Source organism: Drosophila pseudoobscura, chromosome 3 (assembly GCF_009870125.1).
Source record: "Drosophila pseudoobscura strain MV-25-SWS-2005 chromosome 3, UCI_Dpse_MV25, whole genome shotgun sequence".
Classification (NCBI taxonomy): Eukaryota; Metazoa; Arthropoda; class Insecta; order Diptera; family Drosophilidae; genus Drosophila; species Drosophila pseudoobscura.
This window is the reverse complement of record NC_046680.1, coordinates 21,246,002-21,265,300: the sequence shown is the minus strand read 5'-3', so window position 1 is coordinate 21,265,300 and position 19,299 is coordinate 21,246,002. Positions and strand designations below refer to the sequence as shown.

Sequence of the window (19,299 nt, the reverse complement as noted above, 5' to 3'; positions counted from 1 at the left end):
AGTGGTCTTCTTACAGAGACAAAGAATCGCTACAGGGATCAGGTTTTATATACAAATAACTAATCAAATGCATGAAACGACCAAAAAAATGAAATCTAAAACAAGGCCTTTATTAATTACATTTGAAAGCAGCTTGGAAAACAGTATCTTTATATAATATTCACGAAATAGGGTGTACAAACGCTCATACCCTGGTTGACAACAAATGAGTCTGCAAATACCAGCAACATTGACGTCACAACCTGCGACATTGAACATTTTTGATGAAATCGTGTTTTTGTCAAAATAAAAGATTTTTGAGTACTTAAAAGTAGTTAATCCTAATCAAAATTGTTTCAGCAATCATATAAAATTATCTGGGCAAAAATAAGAGATCTATATTGCTGGGAATATTCGACGGAAGAAAGATTAACCAAGAATTAGTCGTCATAACCGGTTCACAACAATGAGTCCCATTCCATGCACACATACCCTGGGGGAAATGGATGTTATAGAATTGTGAATACGTTTGTCTTCCAAGGCTCAGTAGGTATCAGGATCGACATAAATATATACAAGATACTAAAATTGACCTTGAATATGTCTAAAGAATATCAATTTGAGAAAAGGGTCGTAATAAATTGCGTTTGATCTACATAAAAAATTAACGAAATAGGGTGTACAAAGGCCTATACACGCATCATGTCTTTAAATACCAGCAACATTGCGACTGATTTTTTGTTGAACTATTTTGTTTAAACCTTGTTTTAGTCAAAATACAATAAAAGCAAGTAATAAAAATAAGCCAGTTAAGTAGAAAATTGATTCATCAATGGGCTAAAAATATGTGGGCATGGCTAAATATTCTATATAGCTAGTAATATTCAACGGAAGAAAGAAAACGAGGAATATGCAAACTAGTACTTGAATTCGTCAGTATATTTGCGGTATATTTTTCAAATGAGACCGCATATTACGGTATATTTCTGAGGGTAGGACGGTGTATTTTATCGACAAGTCAAACTGGTCACTCCGCAATTCAATTTACTATTAATTTAATTTTCAATGTTATATAAAAATCCAATAAATGCAAGTATTTCGAATAGGCCAATCATGTATAGAATTGATTCATCAATCGTACAAAATTGAGTGGGCATGGCTAAATGTTCTATATAGCTGAGAATATTACACGGAATATCAAAATCGAGGAATATGGAAAATAAAACTTCAATTCGTCAGTATATTTGCGGTATATTTTTGAAATGAGACCGCATATTACGGTATATTTCTGAGGGTAGGACGGTATATTTTATCGACAAGTCAAACTGGTCACTCTGCAATTTACTTTTGAACCGCGCGGTTGTTGCGGCGCGTCGATCGGAATAAATAAATAAAAGCTGGATCGTGTCGTACGAAACTTTTTCGGCTAAATTCGGAAATGAAACGAACGGAAGAAACTGAAAATTAAATTTTACGATTAATTTACCAGTAATTTCGCGTTAAGTGTAGAACAAGTAATGAAGTAAGGAAAACAGTGCCTTGAAACACGAATGAGTTGGTAACAAGTACCAAATACGAAAAGACTGAAACAACGACACACACACAAACGCGCGCGCGCCTGCCTACAAGTGTGTGTATGGTAACCACTTTTTTTCTACCTGGTCTTACCTGTTTTGCGGTGTGTGAGAGAGCGGCGTCCGAAGAAGGGAGCGCAAAAGAGAGTGTGTAAAAAAAGATAAAAGTGAAGAAAATAAGTGAAAAAGCAGCAGATAAATCGGAAAATACCTGGAAAAATAATAAAAGCGCGAACTGTACGTGTTTGGTTCGATTTGTTTTGTTTCAATTTGTTCGATATTGATGTTTAGACGGTCTCCCGGCGGCTGTTTCTGCTGGTTGCCATGAAAATGCAGTCTAAACAAACGGTGGAACGTCGACGTCAGCGTTAGTTCGCACTCACACACACACACACACGCTCCCATGCACCCATGCATTGAGAGATAGAAGCTAACAAAAGTGGAAATAGAAATACAAAAACAGCAGAGCAGAGCAGAGAGAACGTAAAAGTAAAAGGTGTGCGGTGAAGTAGTGGTAGTGATCGAGTGTATACCCGTGTGTGCACCCGTGTGTGTGTTCTAGTGGATAAATACTGGGGTGATTCACAAAAGAAGTGCTCAAAAGTTGAGATATGGCGGATGTCTGCTAAATGAAATTCCACAAGTGTTCAGCCAACTGCAATAAAATGTCGGTCAGCAATCACCTCAATCTAAACCCGAGTCCGAATCCAGCACAGCAGCAGACACACCAGCAGCACAAACGAAAATGTCGGGATCGGAGGCACAGCCAAATCCACATCCACAGCTACAGCCACAGGAGCAGGCTGCTCATGGCCGTGGCCGTGGCCCTCAGCATCATCTCACCCGCCCTCTCAGCCCAGACGCTGCCGGATAACAACAACTACACCGGCGACAATCGAAAGCCCGCCTTCAAGAACTGCGCGGGCTATGCGCCTTCCGTGAAGGAGGAGCAGCCCGAGAACACCTACGTCTTCATGGTGCAGGCCACGGATCCCGATCCCAACCAGGAGATACGCTACAGTCTCGTCCAGTCGCGCTCCGAACGACCCAAGTTCTTCATAAACCCCACCACGGGCGTCATTGTCACCGGCCACACCTTCGATCGGGACGAGCCCATCCACGAGAAGTTCGTGTTTGTCACCGTCCAGGCCACGGACAACGGCCTGCCGCCGCTCGACGATGTCTGCACCTTCAACGTGACCATCGAGGACATCAACGACAATCCCCCGGTGTTCAACAAGGCGCGCTACGACGAGTCCATGTCGGAAAATGCACAGGTAAGTGTGGACGACTCGAACTGTCCCGCACAACGGAGGACCAAGTACGCGGACCCTGGATTACTGCCGCTTGGTCTCTTCCTTCACTCTTTGTGTGCGACGGTCCGCGAGTGACGTCATGCCACCGCCCCCTCCCCCCTTGAATGATGTCATGATATTTGAGCAACAATTTAATTGGCTTAGTCGCAATTTATGGGTCATTGCCATTGTCGCCTCTCCGTCGCCCACCTGCCCCCACACACACAAACACCTCACAGAGGGTCCCGCGACTTCCAGCGATAATTAACAGCTCCGTAGGCTCCGTGGGCTCTGTGGGCTCTGCGCTCTTCGGGCGAACACATCTTCTTGGGCGGAACAAGTTTTCCTGGCAGCAACAAGCAGCGTAGGAGGCTCTCAGACGGGTTTGAGTTCATTGCTCGCCCCGGCCCGATGCAGAGAACCTTGAAACCCTTTCCAACGCCCAAAGCCAAAGCCAGCCGCCTTTTCTCTCTGTTTTTCCACTAGTTTTTGCACGACGGAAAAACTGTCGCCAGGCAATGGAAAAGCTTAGTGGAAGCGAGAATAACGAATTGGTGTCCAATGCAAAGTACGACCGTGCGCAGTTTGTCAGCAAAGTTTTGTGATACAATACTTACAAGAAACCTGTGAAAATTCCCTTATAGTCTGGATAGTTTCTGATTCTATGCCGAGCCATAAATCTTGAGAATCTTTTTTCAAACACATGTTCCCCAAGGGGAATTAATGGGATCCACAAATATATATTATTCCAGGAAATTATCTCAAGCTTATGGAATGGAATACTATTTCCGCCAGCCAGTGATGCCATACAAATCGTTCGGGGGAGAACCCCATTTCCCCGTTTTCATTCCGCTTTCATTTCTGTGTAGTATTTTTAGAAAAGCTCTCTGAAAGCCGAGCATTTTCCTTTTAAAGGTTTCAGTTTAGGTTGCACTTTTGGTCAGGAGGGAAGCGAAGTGGATTTCGCGAAGGAAAGATGTGCCTATTCCTGATTTGGGCAAACTTGCAGGAAAGTGCGGTTTAGAGAGAAGACCCCGTCCCCCTTAAACGTCTTTGTGATATTGTTCGAGGCCTTATACCCCATGTCTTTTAATTGCAGCCCGACGCGGTGATCATGTCGATCAGTGCCAGCGACTTTGATGACCGCAACAACAGCATCATAGAGTACGAGATACTGCGGGAGCGCGACTTTCAGTACTTTAAGATCGACAGGGAGTCGGGGATCATCTATCTGAATCGACCGATTGACAAGCGACCCGGACAGTCGTACACGATCAATGTGCGGGCGTACAACATAGTGCCGGATCCGCCACAAGACGCCCAGATCGAAGTGCGGATACGCATTGTGGAGTCCTCGATCAAGCCACCCACCTTTGTGGACCCCATCGATACGCCCATCTACCTGAAAGAGGACCTCAAGAACTTCTCGCAGCCCATAGCCACGCTGACGGCTGTCTCCAACATGCCGGACAAGCCGGAGGTGATCTTCGAGCTGATCACCGGCCGCACGGAGCAGACGAACGGCAAGAACACGTTCGTCTTCAATCAGCTCGGCAACGAGGTGACCATCAGCCTGGGCAAGCACCTCGACTACGAGGCCATCACGGACTACACCCTCACGATGAGTGTGCGCAACACCTTCGAGCTGGGGGCCGAGCACCAGATCAAGATCAAGGTCGAGGACGTCAACGACAACATTCCCTACTTCACGGAGGTCAAGTCGGGCACCATTCTCGAGAACGAGCCGCCGGGCACGCCCGTGATGCAGGTGCGCGCCTTCGACATGGATGGGACGGCGGCCAACAACATTGTGTCCTTCGAGCTGGCGGACAATCGGGATTTCTTCGCTATCGATCGACACACGGGCAACATTACGGCCCTCACGACATTCGATCGGGAGGAGCGCGACTTCTACAACGTGAAGGTGATCGCCAGCGACAACTCCCCGTCGAGCCTGTTCGACAACGGGGAGCCCAATCGGGGCCACCAGGTGTTCCGGATCTCCATTGGCGATAAGAACGACCACAAGCCGCACTTTCAGCAGACCAAGTATCTGGCGGACAAGCTGCTCGAGGATGCAAACACCAATTACGAGGTGATTGAGGTGATGGCCGAGGACGAGGACAACGCCTCGCAGATCCTATACAGCATCGAGAGCGGCAACGTGGGCGACGCCTTCAAGATTGGCCTGAAGACGGGCAAGATCACGGTGAACCAGCGCCTGGACTACGAATCGATCACCGAATACGAACTGAAGGTGCGAGCCTTCGACGGGATCTACGACGACTACGCCACGGTGGTGATCAAAATCGAGGATGTGAACGACAATCCGCCGGTGTTCAAGCAGGACTACAGCATCACCATCCAGGAGGAGCGAGCCTTCGACAACTGCATTCTGACGATCGAGGCATACGATCCGGACATCAAGGATCGCACAGCAGACCAGCACATTGTCTACTCGATTGTGAAGGACGACTACAAGAAGCTGCTGACCATCGACAACAGCGGCTGCCTGCGGCTCATCCAGCCCCTGGACCGCGATCCGCCCAACGGCCACAAGAACTGGCAGATTCTGATCTCCGCCAGCGACGAGGACGGCGTGGGCACTACCCTCAAGTCAGTGAAGGCGGTGACCATCACCCTGCAGGATATCAACGACAATGCCCCTTTCCTGGTCAACGAAATGCCAGTGAAGTGGCCCGAGAACCGAAATCCCGGCCAGGTCGTCCAGCTGCAGTCGAACGACTTTGACGACGTCCAGAACGGTCCGCCGTACACCTATGGCATCGACAGCGAAGCCTCGCCCGACATCAAGACCAAGTTCAGCATCGACAACGACTACCTCTTCGCCAACGTGATGTTCGACCGGGAGGAGCAGAAGGAGTACTACATACCCATACGCATCAGCGACTCGGGGGTGCCGCGGCAGAGTGCCGTGAGCATACTGCACCTGATCATCGGCGATGTGAACGACAATGCCATGACGGAGGGCTCCTCCCGCATCTTCATCTACAACTACAAGGGCGAGGCGCCCGACACGGACATCGGGCGGGTGTTTGTCGACGATCTGGACGACTGGGATCTGGAGGACAAGAGCTTCAAGTGGAAGAACGACATCTCCCACGATCAGTTCCGCCTGAATCCCAGCACGGGCATGATCACCATGCTCCAGCACACCGGCGAGGGGGAGTACGTGCTGGAGTTCACGGTCGATGAGGAGTCCACCTATATACCCTACCACTCGGTGGATGCCGACGTCACGGTGGTCATCCGGGAGCTGCCGGAGGAGGCGGTGGACAAGAGCGGCAGCATCCGCTTCATCAACATCACCAAGGAGGAGTTCATCTACGTGCCCCGGGACATGCAGTCCCCGGAGGCCCTATCCCTGAAGGACCGCCTCCAGCACTCGCTGTCGAAGCTGTTCAACACCTCGGTGTCCAATGTGGACGTCTTCACGGTGCTCCAGAACGAGAACAACACGCTGGACGTGCGCTACTCCGCCCACGGATCGCCGTACTACTCGCCCGAGAAGCTCAACGGAATGGTGGCTCAGAATCAGCAGCGACTGGAGAACGAGCTCGATCTCCAGATGCTGATGGTCAACATCGACGAGTGCCTGATCGAGCGGCTCAAATGCGAGAGCTCCTGCACAAACGAGCTGCACAAGAGCTCGGTTCCCTACATGATCTACTCGAACACCACCTCCTTCGTGGGCGTCAATGCCTTCGTGCAGGCGCAGTGTGTGTGCGAGGCACTGCTGTTGAACCACTGCCTGAACGGCGGGACACCGCGCTACGGGGAGAACGATGTCTGCGACTGCATCGACGGCTTCACCGGGCCCCACTGCGAGCTCGTATCGGTGGCTTTTTACGGCAGCGGCTACGCCTTCTACGAGCCCATATCCGCCTGCGACAACACAAAGATCAGCCTGGAGATCACACCACAGGTCGACCAGGGACTGATTATGTACCTGGGGCCGCTCAACTACAATCCTCTGCTGCCGCTGTCCGACTTCCTGGCCCTCGAGCTGGAGAAGGGCTATCCCGTGCTGACGGTGGACTACGGCTCGGGCGGCATACGCATCAAGCACCAGCACATACGGATGGTGGCCGATCGCTCCTACCAGCTGGACATCATCCTGCAGCGCACCAGCATCGAGATGACCGTGGACAACTGCCGCCTGTCCACCTGCATGAGCCTGGGCGCCCCACAGGGGCCCAACGAGTTCCTCAACGTGAACGCACCCCTGCAGCTGGGCGGCAGTCCCGTGGATCTGGCGCAGCTCGGACGGCAGCTCAACTGGACGCATGTGCCCACCCAGCAGGGATTCTTCGGTTGCGTGCGCAACCTGACGATCAACGAGCACACCTACAACCTGGGAATGCCCTCGGTCTTCCGAAACATTGACAGCGGCTGTCAGCAGTCGGTGGCGGTGGCCTTTAGCTTCGGCATCGATCGAAACTTCATTATTGCTATCATCGCCTGCCTGGCGCTGCTGCTGATCATCCTTCTGGCCGTGGTGGTGCAGAAGAAGCAGAAGAACGGCTGGCACGAGAAGGACATCGACGACATACGGGAGACGATCATCAACTACGAGGACGAGGGCGGCGGCGAGCGGGACACGGACTACGACCTGAACGTCCTGCGCACCCAGCCCTTCTACGAGGAGAAGCTCTACAAGGATCCCCACGCCCTGCAGTCAGGCATGGGTCGGGATCCCAACGACATACCCGACATCGGGGACTTCCTGGGCGACAAGAAGGAGAACTGCGACCGCGACTCCGGCGGCCTCACCGTCGACGATGTGCGCCACTACGCATACGAGGGCGACGGCAACTCCGACGGCAGTCTGTCCAGCCTGGCCTCCTGCACCGACGACGGCGATCTCAATTTCGATTATCTGTCCAACTTTGGACCGCGCTTCCGCAAGCTGGCCGACATGTACGGCGAGGAGCCCTCCGACACCGACTCCAATGTGGACGACGAGCAGGGCTGGCGCATCTAGGAGAAAAAGATGACGTAGAAATGCAAAAGACTTTTTATACGCTAAGAGTTGTATGGATACTGACTGGTGTGGAGAGGAGGATGTGCAGGGGGACCGGGTGCCGGCCTAGCCGGGCCCAAAGTCGCCTCAAGAGCTACACATATGTATGTACAAGAAGTATATATAGCCCATTTTTTTATATAGAAGAGTGGAAAGGGAAGGGGCACGTTGAGGACACGTTTTTGTTTTCTGTTTTGTAAATGCAAAAAGTGATCTTGATCTTACGTAAGCGTAACTTTATCTACATATATCTAGACTAGACCATAATCCTAAACCTAAGCAACTGCGAACAAAACACACAAATTAATGCAGAGTGCAGTGTATTCATTAAAAAAATCAAGAAGAAATCGATCCCAATTGGAGGAGGAGGAGGAAACAAAATATTCCTATGAAGCGAATTCAGTAACAAATTGCATTTTACTTTGCATATTCCCAACATTAGTCCGTAGTTTATCTGATAGTTTATTATCCCATCCCATACATGATTTCAAGACAAAAAAAACACTTCATTATATCAAAAGTTGAACTCAATTTGATAAGACAAGTCGATAAACTAAGCTAAATATTATCCTAACCTAACCGTTTACGTATATATCATCATTTATATAGAACCTTAGACCCGACCCCATCAATATCAGCATAAGTTCTTAGGGTTGTCGTTGTCCCCTAGTACTACGTGTATAAATCAGCTTAAACATAAACATAAATCTAAATCGAATCGAGCTAGCGCGGGAGAACGGAGTACCGATTGTGCAGCCTATATCCATGCTATATAGGCATCGAAATATAGTTTATATATATAAGAAAATGTTCAATAAATCATTGCGATATGTATTTTTGTAAGCCTTTTTCCCGTATCTAGAAGAGAGGAGTCTTAAACCATAAGGGGGGAACCCCTACTTTTTACATGCCAAGGCGAATCAACATTAAAGAAAAAATTTATTTATATACGAGGATAGTACGTACTATATTAAACAAATGTATATCATTTACAAACCAACGAGAAAGCCACACAAACACACACACAATAATTGTGTAAAAAAAAAAACAAAAATAAAAATAATAAAATCGAAACATAGTCCCTCGTGTGTTATTCAGTTTGGCGGGTGAGAGATAAGCGCGAATGCGGAAGCAATGGAGTGCTCATTGGAAATCGTGGATTAAATACCCTGCGAGTCGGAACAACAGCTGGTTTAAGGGGCTCTGGGGCACTCCACGTAGAACACAACAAATGGAATTGCTCCACACTACACAAGTACATACATACGGTATTGGACTACTGGATACGTGGTGGTATATAGAGTATGCTCCGCTGGTTAATTGGTAAGCCATTGGCTGACGGGGGCACAGTCGTTGTTGGAGGAAAAGCGTCATTATCTTATCAGCGGAAAGTAGGTTACGCTTGCCTTTTGGATTTGTCCGTTCATCGCCCGTCGCCCGTCGCCCGACAGTTCGGTTTGAACAAATCGATTGCGGCACAAGTCAATGAACAAAATTGGAGCAGTTCACGGGTAAATAAGCGGCAAATGGAAAATGGAAAAATTCTTGTTGTGTGTCTGTGTATCTGTTGGAGCAGTTGCTGCAGCTGCATCTCTCTACACAAGGGTATGACATCCGTTGCTGTTGAACTAAGATTAGCATGACTGATATGTCAGGAGTCGGCCCAGAGATCGCCACTGTACTGGCTTAGACGTACATTTGTGGGAGCAGCTGCATCAGGGACTGTCCGGCATTGCAGCTGTCGATCGAGGCTACTCTTGGAAGCTGCAAGATGTTCTCTACATTGAAGTAAAAGAGTTGCAGATTCAGTGCCAGAAATCTGTTCCTTCAAGTTACTTTTCAATAGACTCTTAGTACAATATTTGAGTCAGAAAACTTCACAAAAAACCCATCAGACATTTGAAGCGCTGGGCCCCGCACTTCAACTTTTTGGACAAGATCCATTGGAATCGACATGGATGGATGTCAAGGGTCTATCAAATACTGAAATTTCAAATCAATTCAATGCATTCTCAAGTACAACAGCATATTTCGAGTACCAAAACAGAAATAACCCACAAATTTCTTAAAAATGAAAAAATTCTTTTTGCGGAAATGCCACACAGAAAACAAAAAAAAATAGAGCTGAACTGCCGACGGACGACAGATGTCTTTTCAATCTTTGAGTTTCGGTTAACAAAAAAAAAAACTGCAAGAAATTTTGGGCCGGACATGCCGACGCTACGTGAGGGTTTCACCGGCAACATGTGGCATGGTAGAGGGGCTCGCAGTCGTCAGGTCGAGGGAGAGAGAGAGACAGAGAGAACAAATTGAAGAAAAATGGTTGAGTAATCAAATAACCTCTTCTGGCGGCGGCTACCTGTGCGCAGCTGCAGCAGCTGCCACCGCCACCGCCGTACACTCCTCAGGTGTGTATGGGGCCCGAGAGCATGGGATGGCATGGGATAGGATGTTTGGCCAATGGATTAACATAACAGACGAGAAGAAATGAAAAGAATCGGGGAAAAAGAGATTCAGGCAGTGGAGAGGTAGTAGAGGCAGAGGCAGAACAAGCCAAGCCAGGTCGAGAGCTACCTGTACAGTGTGGACTCTCTCAGATACATGAACACGAACACACACACAGGTGTGCCCAGACACAGATACTGCCTGCAAGTCTTGGCTCTCTCTCTCTCGCACACACACATGCGTACTCTCTGAGAGAGAGAGGTATCTCTCAGATACTCACGCACACACCCAGAGAGGCAATCTTTAACGGACAAATGAAAGCAAATCTTTGTGCTGTGGCAAACTTGGCTTGAAGTAAAACCAGTATTTCCCAAGCGGCTCCAATCGAGGTGTGTATCTGTTGGATACCAGCACCTCTCTTTGGATTCTTGAGTGCAGATCGCAGAGCGCGGCCCCAGTTTGAGTTTGTTCATTCCTCGGACTCCAATCCACTCCACTCGACTCGACTCAACTCGTTCTGTCACTCACGACACCCGACGCCCGCTTCTTGTGACAGACAAAGATACAGATACACAAAACAGACACAGCTCCAGCTCCAGCTCCAGCTCCAGCTGCAGATACAGATGGGGATACAGGCGAGTAGTATTGATGGGGCACGTCTTGGCGTTTTACTACCTGTTGATGGGGAAGCCAAAGCTGAGGCTGCTGCCAAGGCCTCGCTTTGATTAATTACAGTGGAACGGAGTGGAATATCCATGGCTATGGCACCCAAAGTACTCATTAACACTCGCTGGCTATTCATCATAGTTTCAATTACAATAAAAACTAACCAGACAGGCCGACGACTACCTGGCTGCAGATTTCAGATTTCCTGCGAAAGGACTACGCATTGCATATAACCTGAAATGAGAAAGACAATAGTTGAACCCAAGCCGATGCTGAAGAGGCGGGAAAAATGTTATTAAATTCCGCCTCTTTCCGTTTGGAATGTTTGGAAGCCGCAGTATCTATTGCTGTCTAGCTGGCCTTTGCCAAACCTTCTTTTGGCTGGGAATTTTCATATAGATTTCCGAGTTTTCGCTAATGAATTCCTCCCTCTTCCGTCCTGCTTGCAATTAGCACTTCTTTCTCCTGGCCCCTTGTCCACTTGTCCAATTTGAGGTGCATTTGGCTCTGCTGCTGCTGCTGGTTCGCCTTCGGTTCTCCTCCAATGACCACAATACCCATGGGAAACTTTATTTGTTAGGTTGAATATTTCCTAGTTATATGCACTTGTATGATATATAGCATAGCGACCACAGAAACGGCCTCCTGCCCCCTCACCAAGCCACCTTATAGGGCACTAATAACTCTATGAAGTCGCGTACGTGGCTTCTGTGCTAAAGCGCTTATTAGTTGGCCCGGCAGAGGATCCTCTCTTTCTCCCTCTTGTTCGGAATGCATAATGATGAGCGCGCAGAGCTCATAAAGGGAAATTTTCATAAAAGCCAGCAAAAGTCGAAGAAGACGATAAAATGCCGCTGACCATCGGGACGTGCCGCCATGCTCTTCTGTGGTCGATTCTCTTCGATTACCAATGCCCGGCACGTACTCGGGCCTGATTTGTGGCGATCAGCAGGGATTGTTTTGTGCTGTATTGTTGGTCGCAGAACGCAGAAAAACACTGGTGGCCAAAATAGAAGAGCAGGCCAGAGGGATTACCAATAATGGTATCGAAGGAACCGAGCCAAAAACGCAATTCTCGGAATGCAAAATTCTCAGTAAGCCAAAGCCAAAGGCAAAGCCAAAGAGCGGAATAAATAGAAATAAATAGAAGGTGAACAAATTCACACTCTGCCCGCAGACTCGGGTCTCGGCCCCCTACCATTCCATTCCATTCAGTTGCTCGCTCTGTGGCTGAAAGCTGGAAACACTTTGGAAAAATATTGCAATTAAGCAGAAAATATGGTCTTAAACTAGTTTTGCCACATTTGCGCTGAAACCGAAACGAGCGAGGCACCTGACAAACTAACGCTGAACCAACACCGCCACCACAGATGGGACATCTGCTAAAAACCAGCCTAAACAAAAGCAGAAAAGTACCTTAAAAGTGTGCAAATATTCACTTGAGACAACTTGAGGCGTAGATATGGATAGAAGAAAGCTACTGTATAAGCTTTGAAATGAGCTATGAAAACAGCAATATCATTATCTGGAGAACTTGTTATGCAAATTTATAGAAAACGATGGAATCGAGGTTCATATGGGCATTTCCGTGGTCTCTTTTTTCATGTTTTCCTTTACTATGCTCTCCTATAAGAAAGATGATTCTTGATACAAGTTTTTACTAAAAGTCTAAAAGCCTTGAAACGCATAGCTGCCAGATATCGAGCCTAGCACCAATTATAGGGCTAATCCTAAAGCTACTTTATAATGGAGAAATATTTTTTCAATGAGTAAAAATGTCCCGTTCGATAGCATGGAAATGCCCTAAGAGTCTGTTGGATCTTGAACTGTTTTGCCCTTGAAGAGTGCAAAGTTCTCTCTCATTGAGGTTTCTCTACCACTCATATATCATCCATCCAATGGCAACTATCAGGAGCTGCGAATCTAATCGATTTGCGTTGGCTCGAACATATTGTTCATAGCTGCACATTCATTAGGCGTGACATAATATTTGACAGAAATGAAAACGGAAGTAGAAGACTATCCAGCAATTCAGGGGTAGTAAAAGTTATTAACGGAAGAACATATTTCATTTTTGTATATTTGCAGCGGCAGTTAAAGTTTGCCCGAAAATCAGTAAACCATTGAAGTGACAGTGCAGTGCAGTGCTGGGGGAAGTCCATCCATAAAGGAAATGCCGACCGCAGAAGGGTGGCCCACGCGGCATCGGTGGTGCGGGGTAGTCCAGGAACAACAGCTACAAAAACAAGAGGAATATGCCGAGCAAAGTAGAACAAAGGGGAAGTTTGAACTGGGGGGACCGACAGAGCGACACAGCAATAAAATTCAAATGAAACTTCGCTGGAAACCCTACAAGAAATATGACCCTAATACAAATGTGTACGAGTGTGTGTGTTTGCCCCACGCACACAATACACACAATCAACCCTCCACGCGGAGAGGGGAGAGAGTGAGAGAGAAGCCCGAATTCCGAATTCCGATCAAAAGTGCAGTTCGGGGTTCCACAAAAACAACCCCCGAATCGGAGAGACAAAGGTGAAATTGTCAATGACAATTGCATGCTCGAGTTCGCATTGGGTTCGGTTTTGGGTTCGGGTCGGGGTTCGGGGTTCGGGATCCTAAATAATTGATAAGGCAGCCCCTGAAATACGGACTGCATTCCGAAATTCCACTCGAGTGCGTTTATCTCTGCGTCTGTTTTTGTGTGCAGATTGCACGATGTGTGCCCCAGATAGTGGCCACATCGTGTCCATAGTTTGATGAATTTCGAATGCTGATATGAGGCAAGAACTGGTATGCTTCGCGCTACAGCACTTTTCTTCCTCAAATCTCGACTTAGCATAAATATTTCTACAGTACACAAATAAATGTGCCAGCTTTGCAAAAAAAGAACTCCGAATTGTGGCTGTTCGAAGCGAAGGCACGTCCAAGCCCAGCAAAAGACATTTGAGCCAGCTAGAAAAGAGCACTGCTGAAAATGAGACAAGAACGGAAGACTAGCTTCAAGATACGAAGATTTAGACACCCTTGAAGATACATTTTCATAGGGAGTTCTATTGATTCTATCGAAATGATCCGATCTTATGATCTTTCTAAGCATACATACTCGTACTGGATGCAGAGACATTATATGTACGAAGACGCAGTCCTTTCGTTGCAAAAATCGTCTCATAATTGTAATACTTTCTGCCAGGGTATAGTAAATATATAGTATCTCAACCAGCAGCAAACGGAGAACTGGAGCAACAAGCTGCTGTCGGCAATGGCGATGGCGATGACGTCGGGTCAGGCCGGGCCAACAAAAGCCAACAAAACAACAGCAACAGCAACAGCCAGCAGCAGCAGGCCACCACCACCACCACCACCACCACCAGTCGACATTTCCAATAAAATCAACCAAAAAAGAGCGGAAAATGCAGCCAACAAGAAGGCATTGACACAAAAGTTTCGGTTTACGGGCAAAAGGTGAAGACTGCCCCCCGCCTCCCATAGAAAGTGCAGCAGATAATGCAAAGCATCGACCCAGATCGGACTGGACGGGGTTAGAAATCAACTCCAAAAAGGAGCTAGTTGAGCAATGTGGCAATACGATATGAAAACGTAACCACAGCTGGAGACTAAGCGGCTTAATGAAGAAATCTGGCTGGAAGTGCTGAACACATTACTCACTTCCCCATGAGCAATGGATGTTTCGGATCGGATCAGCGAAGACCACACATAGTGAGTATTAACGCCTGAACTGAACTGATGATAAAGACACGTAAAGTGCCTTCACTAATGCACTCGGATCTACTGCCATAACAGTTCATAAAAACACTTACCCACACAGCCGAGAGCAAACATAACAGAACAAAGGGGAAGTACGAGTTTATACGGCATAACCACGCCGTAAGACGATATCATGGCGGCCCTCAGAGCGGCTCGGTTCCGAGTGTAATAAACCACCAGGAGAGTGCCAGGCATTTGACAAATTAGTCGGTCATTTGGGAATTTCAGATGCATTAGAGGTACAAGAGGTGCAACAGTGGAGACGAGAGGAGAGTGCACACAATTCTATGTATTTTCTTTGTGTACCGCTCGCTCTCTCTCGTTCCTACCTTTAAGCCACCCAACAAAACAAACAAATTGCTTTTACAGCCCGCCTCTTGTAAGCTCTTCTTTCGTTTGCACTCAATTGTTTCACGTCCATGATGTTGGGGAAGACGTTGGGTGACTGCAGAAGTAATTATTAATTGGATTTAACGCAATTTAAGCAATGAGTGCGAGTGCGTTCCCCAAATTAAGTTCAAAACACATGCAATGAAAGCAACAATCGAAATGCAGAGAGTAGCATCCTTGGCTATGGAGTGGACATCTTGTGTAGTACTCAACGTCGTTTCTTCTGCTGCAACTAGTAAACCATGTCAGTGGCTACAATCTCCAAGGGTATTTATGAGGCAATCCAAAGTTTGTTCTTTTGCTGTTTTCTATTCTCACCTTTGTGTTTGGTTTGCGTAAATTGCATTCTACGCAGCCCCAAAGCTAAGAACGGGGCCCCATACGGATTACCTCAAAGTGCAATTGTCTGTGAGGAATATTGTCCACAAAAGTGGCCTGACATCGTTACGAGTACCAGTAGCTGTCCCATCTTTCATGTTCGCCGTGGCCGCGGCTCGGCTGTGTTAATTTGGTGCTCGGCCGAACGTGCCGTCACAAAAGCTTGGAAAACGCAGCTGAAGTTCCAGCAGCCGGGGCAGCCACTGCGGCGGCGGCTTCAAAGAGTGGGCCCAATCCGGCAGTCGAGCTCAAAACGGCTGACAGTGCATTTCCGCTAGCTCTCCGATGACGCTTCCGTGAGGCATGCCGCATGCGCATGCGCACGCTCACGCACACGCACACGCACAAAAGTCACCTTGGGGACACCGTTGGACTTATTTCGATTGCCTCCGAAAACGGCATTTAAACAAATTAGAAACTTTTGTGGCCGCAAATTGGGGCTGCTCTTGTGCCTGTCATTGAACCGGAAACTCAAAATTCGGTGCCCCGCAACGGGGCAAACAAAACAAAAGAGAGAGACAAGTCCCACATCATTCATGGGAGTGCGTTTCGTTGAAGCAAATGAAGCGCGAAATTCAAACAAATCGCTTGAGGGGAAGGAGTACGAGATCACACACACCTACTCGAAGATGGAGGGGAGTCTGTTTTGGAGACAGATCTGATTCCGCTGCCAAAGCACTTAAATGTTTTCTATTATTATAGCTCTTTCCTGAACAAAAAAACATAGTGTAAACATTCTTGAGCGTAAACACAAGTGTTGTATAATATTTCAGTCGGCTGCTGCCTTGCAAAATCTCCCATCAAATAAACAGAAATGAAGCGTATCCCTGCGTGGATTCATGCTTTATTCCCAGCAACGCAGCGAATGTTTACACCACTGGAAAGGTGCCCCCATATGGTTGTAATTAGTTGGGATCGTCTGTCTCTCTGTCTGGGTTTTATGAGATACTTGTTACGTACTTGTTTTCTTTTCTCTTTTTTTTTTGTTTTGTTATGCAAAACATTCATCAGAACTGGGGAAAATTAACATAATTTCGCTATTAAACAGTACTATTCTGTACTTTATGAATAGTTGTGGGTGTGTCCCAGCCATTGACAAGCATAAAGCTGAGCTGAGAGAAAATACCTATTCGTCGGGCCCTGGCCGAATCTATGGAAAAGTATAACCGAAAAAGGTCAATTACGCGACTTCCTCCGCGGCCCAGTCATTTTCCCAGGCCCCTTCACTCCACCCCGAACCCACCCAACCGGAGCGGAGCGTCATCCTCACGCGACTCCGTTTTACACAGTCGAATGCATTTGCAAGTTGGTAACAAATTATTTTTTCATACAACGAGTACGAGTATACATATGTACCTACATAAATATTTTTCTTTCTTTTTGGGTTAAAGTCAACGCGGGGGTTAGTTAGTGTGAGCGAGCAGCGCCCAGCACCGTCATTATCGTGATGAACAATCAACCTCGACCCCGGCACAGGGGGAACAGGTGTCATCCGCTTTGCTGTTTGTCCGTCCGTTTATCTAGAACTGCACCTGTACGATGGTTGCCATGGAAGAACCACAAATAACCCTCTCTCTGAAGGCACATACTACATATATAGTTGAACATTTTCGAGAGTTTTCAGGGATAACCTACTCAAATTTCACCTTTTTCTGTTCCCTCGAACACTGCATACTGTTACTGTTAACTCTTAACGCCATTTGGGTAATTTGATCAACATTCTCGCATGTGCCCGTATGTACGAGCATATTGCAGACTGTTTTGAAAGCGTCAAGGCATTTTGCTGATTCATTTTCAGGCAAATTACACAATTTAAGCAGAAGTTGGCACAAATTGCTTTGCCAACTTTTCTTTTCTTCTTCTCTGGCTCTCTGGGTTTCTGGCTTTCTGGTCTGGTTTGCGATGGCTGATGGCGGATGCCTGATGAAACTTCCACGGAATAATTAAGAAATTAAAAAATTAGTTCATTATGTTGAATATGAATACGTTGCGAGAGGCAAAGCGGAGAAGAAACATTTATATGAAATGCAAATGAAGACGTTTCGAACAAAAGCAAAGCCGAAAGAGCGGAGTGCCTGGCCTGCATATAAGGTCGGAGATGTGATGAGATTGCTTACTTTTTGGCGTCTACCCACCATGAGACGGTTCCATTGTCCATTTTCACACGACCGCCTCTCATTCCATTCCTGTCTGGCGATTAATCAATCGCTTTCTGCTATCGATTGCAGTCGGAGCGATAATTATCGCTTTGGCTAGGGGCAATCGCATGACAGCACTTCTATAAATAGAACTAAGAAAACGTTTAACCTGACTGATGGAGAGGAGAGCACACAAGTACTCGTAGAATGTCACATCCCATCCCCACATTAAACTGAAATCATATCTTATCGCAAACATATGGTTATCTCAACAAACTTGCCTCCTGATAAGCCGGGCGTCCCACTCTCTGCTCCAGCGTTGCATGGGAGAAAGGTGTGCACCCACAGCGGCAACAACTCGTTGCCGCGCAGTTCATTCAACTTCGGCCCAAGCTCCCTACCCCAGTCCTCGGCCCTGCCACAGCCCAGGGGCAGCTTGAGAGCAACAATAGAATGCAAAGCTCAAAGCCACTACAACAAAAACAACAAAAACAAAAGAGCTGACGGTTAAATTCGGACTTCGAGTCGGACTCGGACTCGGGGACCTCTGGCCGCTGATCTGAACCCCGCCCTCTTGAAAACGGCGACAGCACAAAAAGCTGCCCACAAAAAAGGCAACGTCTAAGCTTCGGCCAAGGGTCAAACGTGGTCGACATGCAACATATGCCGTGTCCGTTCAGCGGAGCCTCGACTCCGATCCGCTCCGTTCCGATCCGCTACGATCCGCTCTGCGCCTTTCCATTCCAGTTCAAAGCCTGCAAATGAGTCACGACCCAGACGACGAACCAAACCCAAATGTTATTCTGGTTGAAAGTTGAAAATTGAGACACACACACACACACAGGGCAATTAGCTGCCGTTGCTCGCCGATCACGTGCCGAAAGCAAATGTAAAGCAATGCACAAAAGTTCCGTTTTCCTATTCTTGTGTCACTTACGTCCCCTCCCGCATCCCATCCGTTTCTCCTTTTTTTCCTTTACTCCTTTTCGGTGGCAGACACACAGAATAGAAGGTAAGCTTGCGCTCTCTCTCTCGCAGCGCATAAGCGTATGCATATTGCAGCATTGTGGAAACCGGTTTTTGCTGCACTGCCGCCTTACCTTTCCTCCAATATACCCTCGTGCCAGGGGCTCTTTGTTCTCCCTCTTATAGATGTTGCTGTTGTTGCGCGTAATTAACAAAAATAATAACAACTTTTGCCTTTGCTTATTTGACAGTTTTTGCAGTTCGCACAGCTGCCTGCAGAAATTTTGCAATTCCCCCCCTTCGCCTGCATTATATTTTGCTCAGATTTTTTTTTGTACTGCTGCACTCAACCCCTGTTCCGTTCCGAGTGCTGATTGTCCGTCCACGTCCACCCCATGCGACATGTATTCCAGACAAATCGGTGAGCAGCTGCAGTTCCAATGGGTGGAGAATGCGCCGCCAGGTAACGGAATGTCGGAGACCTATGTGGTGTCTATGGGAAACTAAGTGCGAGATGGCAGTACTATACGTGGGTAAACCAGGGAGGGGATTGGAATTTTGAGTATTTATCCAGCTTCAAACCATTTCCTGCGGGCATTCCTTCGGATCTGTCAGAACTATCAGCACATCAAAATGGTGTTCCAAGTAGAGATCTT

At 47.5% G+C, this 19,299-nt stretch overlaps 1 protein-coding gene across 1 annotated transcript; it reads left to right on the top strand.

Annotated features, from left to right (window-relative positions):
• Positions 1 to 1,273: 1,273 nt before the first annotated feature.
• shg (E-cadherin shotgun) lies at positions 1,274 to 8,970 on the top strand. Its single transcript, XM_002138911.3, has 2 exons — positions 1,274 to 2,830; positions 3,948 to 8,970. The coding sequence occupies exons 1-2, from the start codon at positions 2,183 to 2,185 to the stop codon at positions 7,851 to 7,853; spliced, it is 4,554 nt and encodes a 1,517-aa protein (XP_002138947.3). The 5' UTR covers positions 1,274 to 2,182; the 3' UTR covers positions 7,854 to 8,970.
• Positions 8,971 to 19,299: the final 10,329 nt, after the last annotated feature.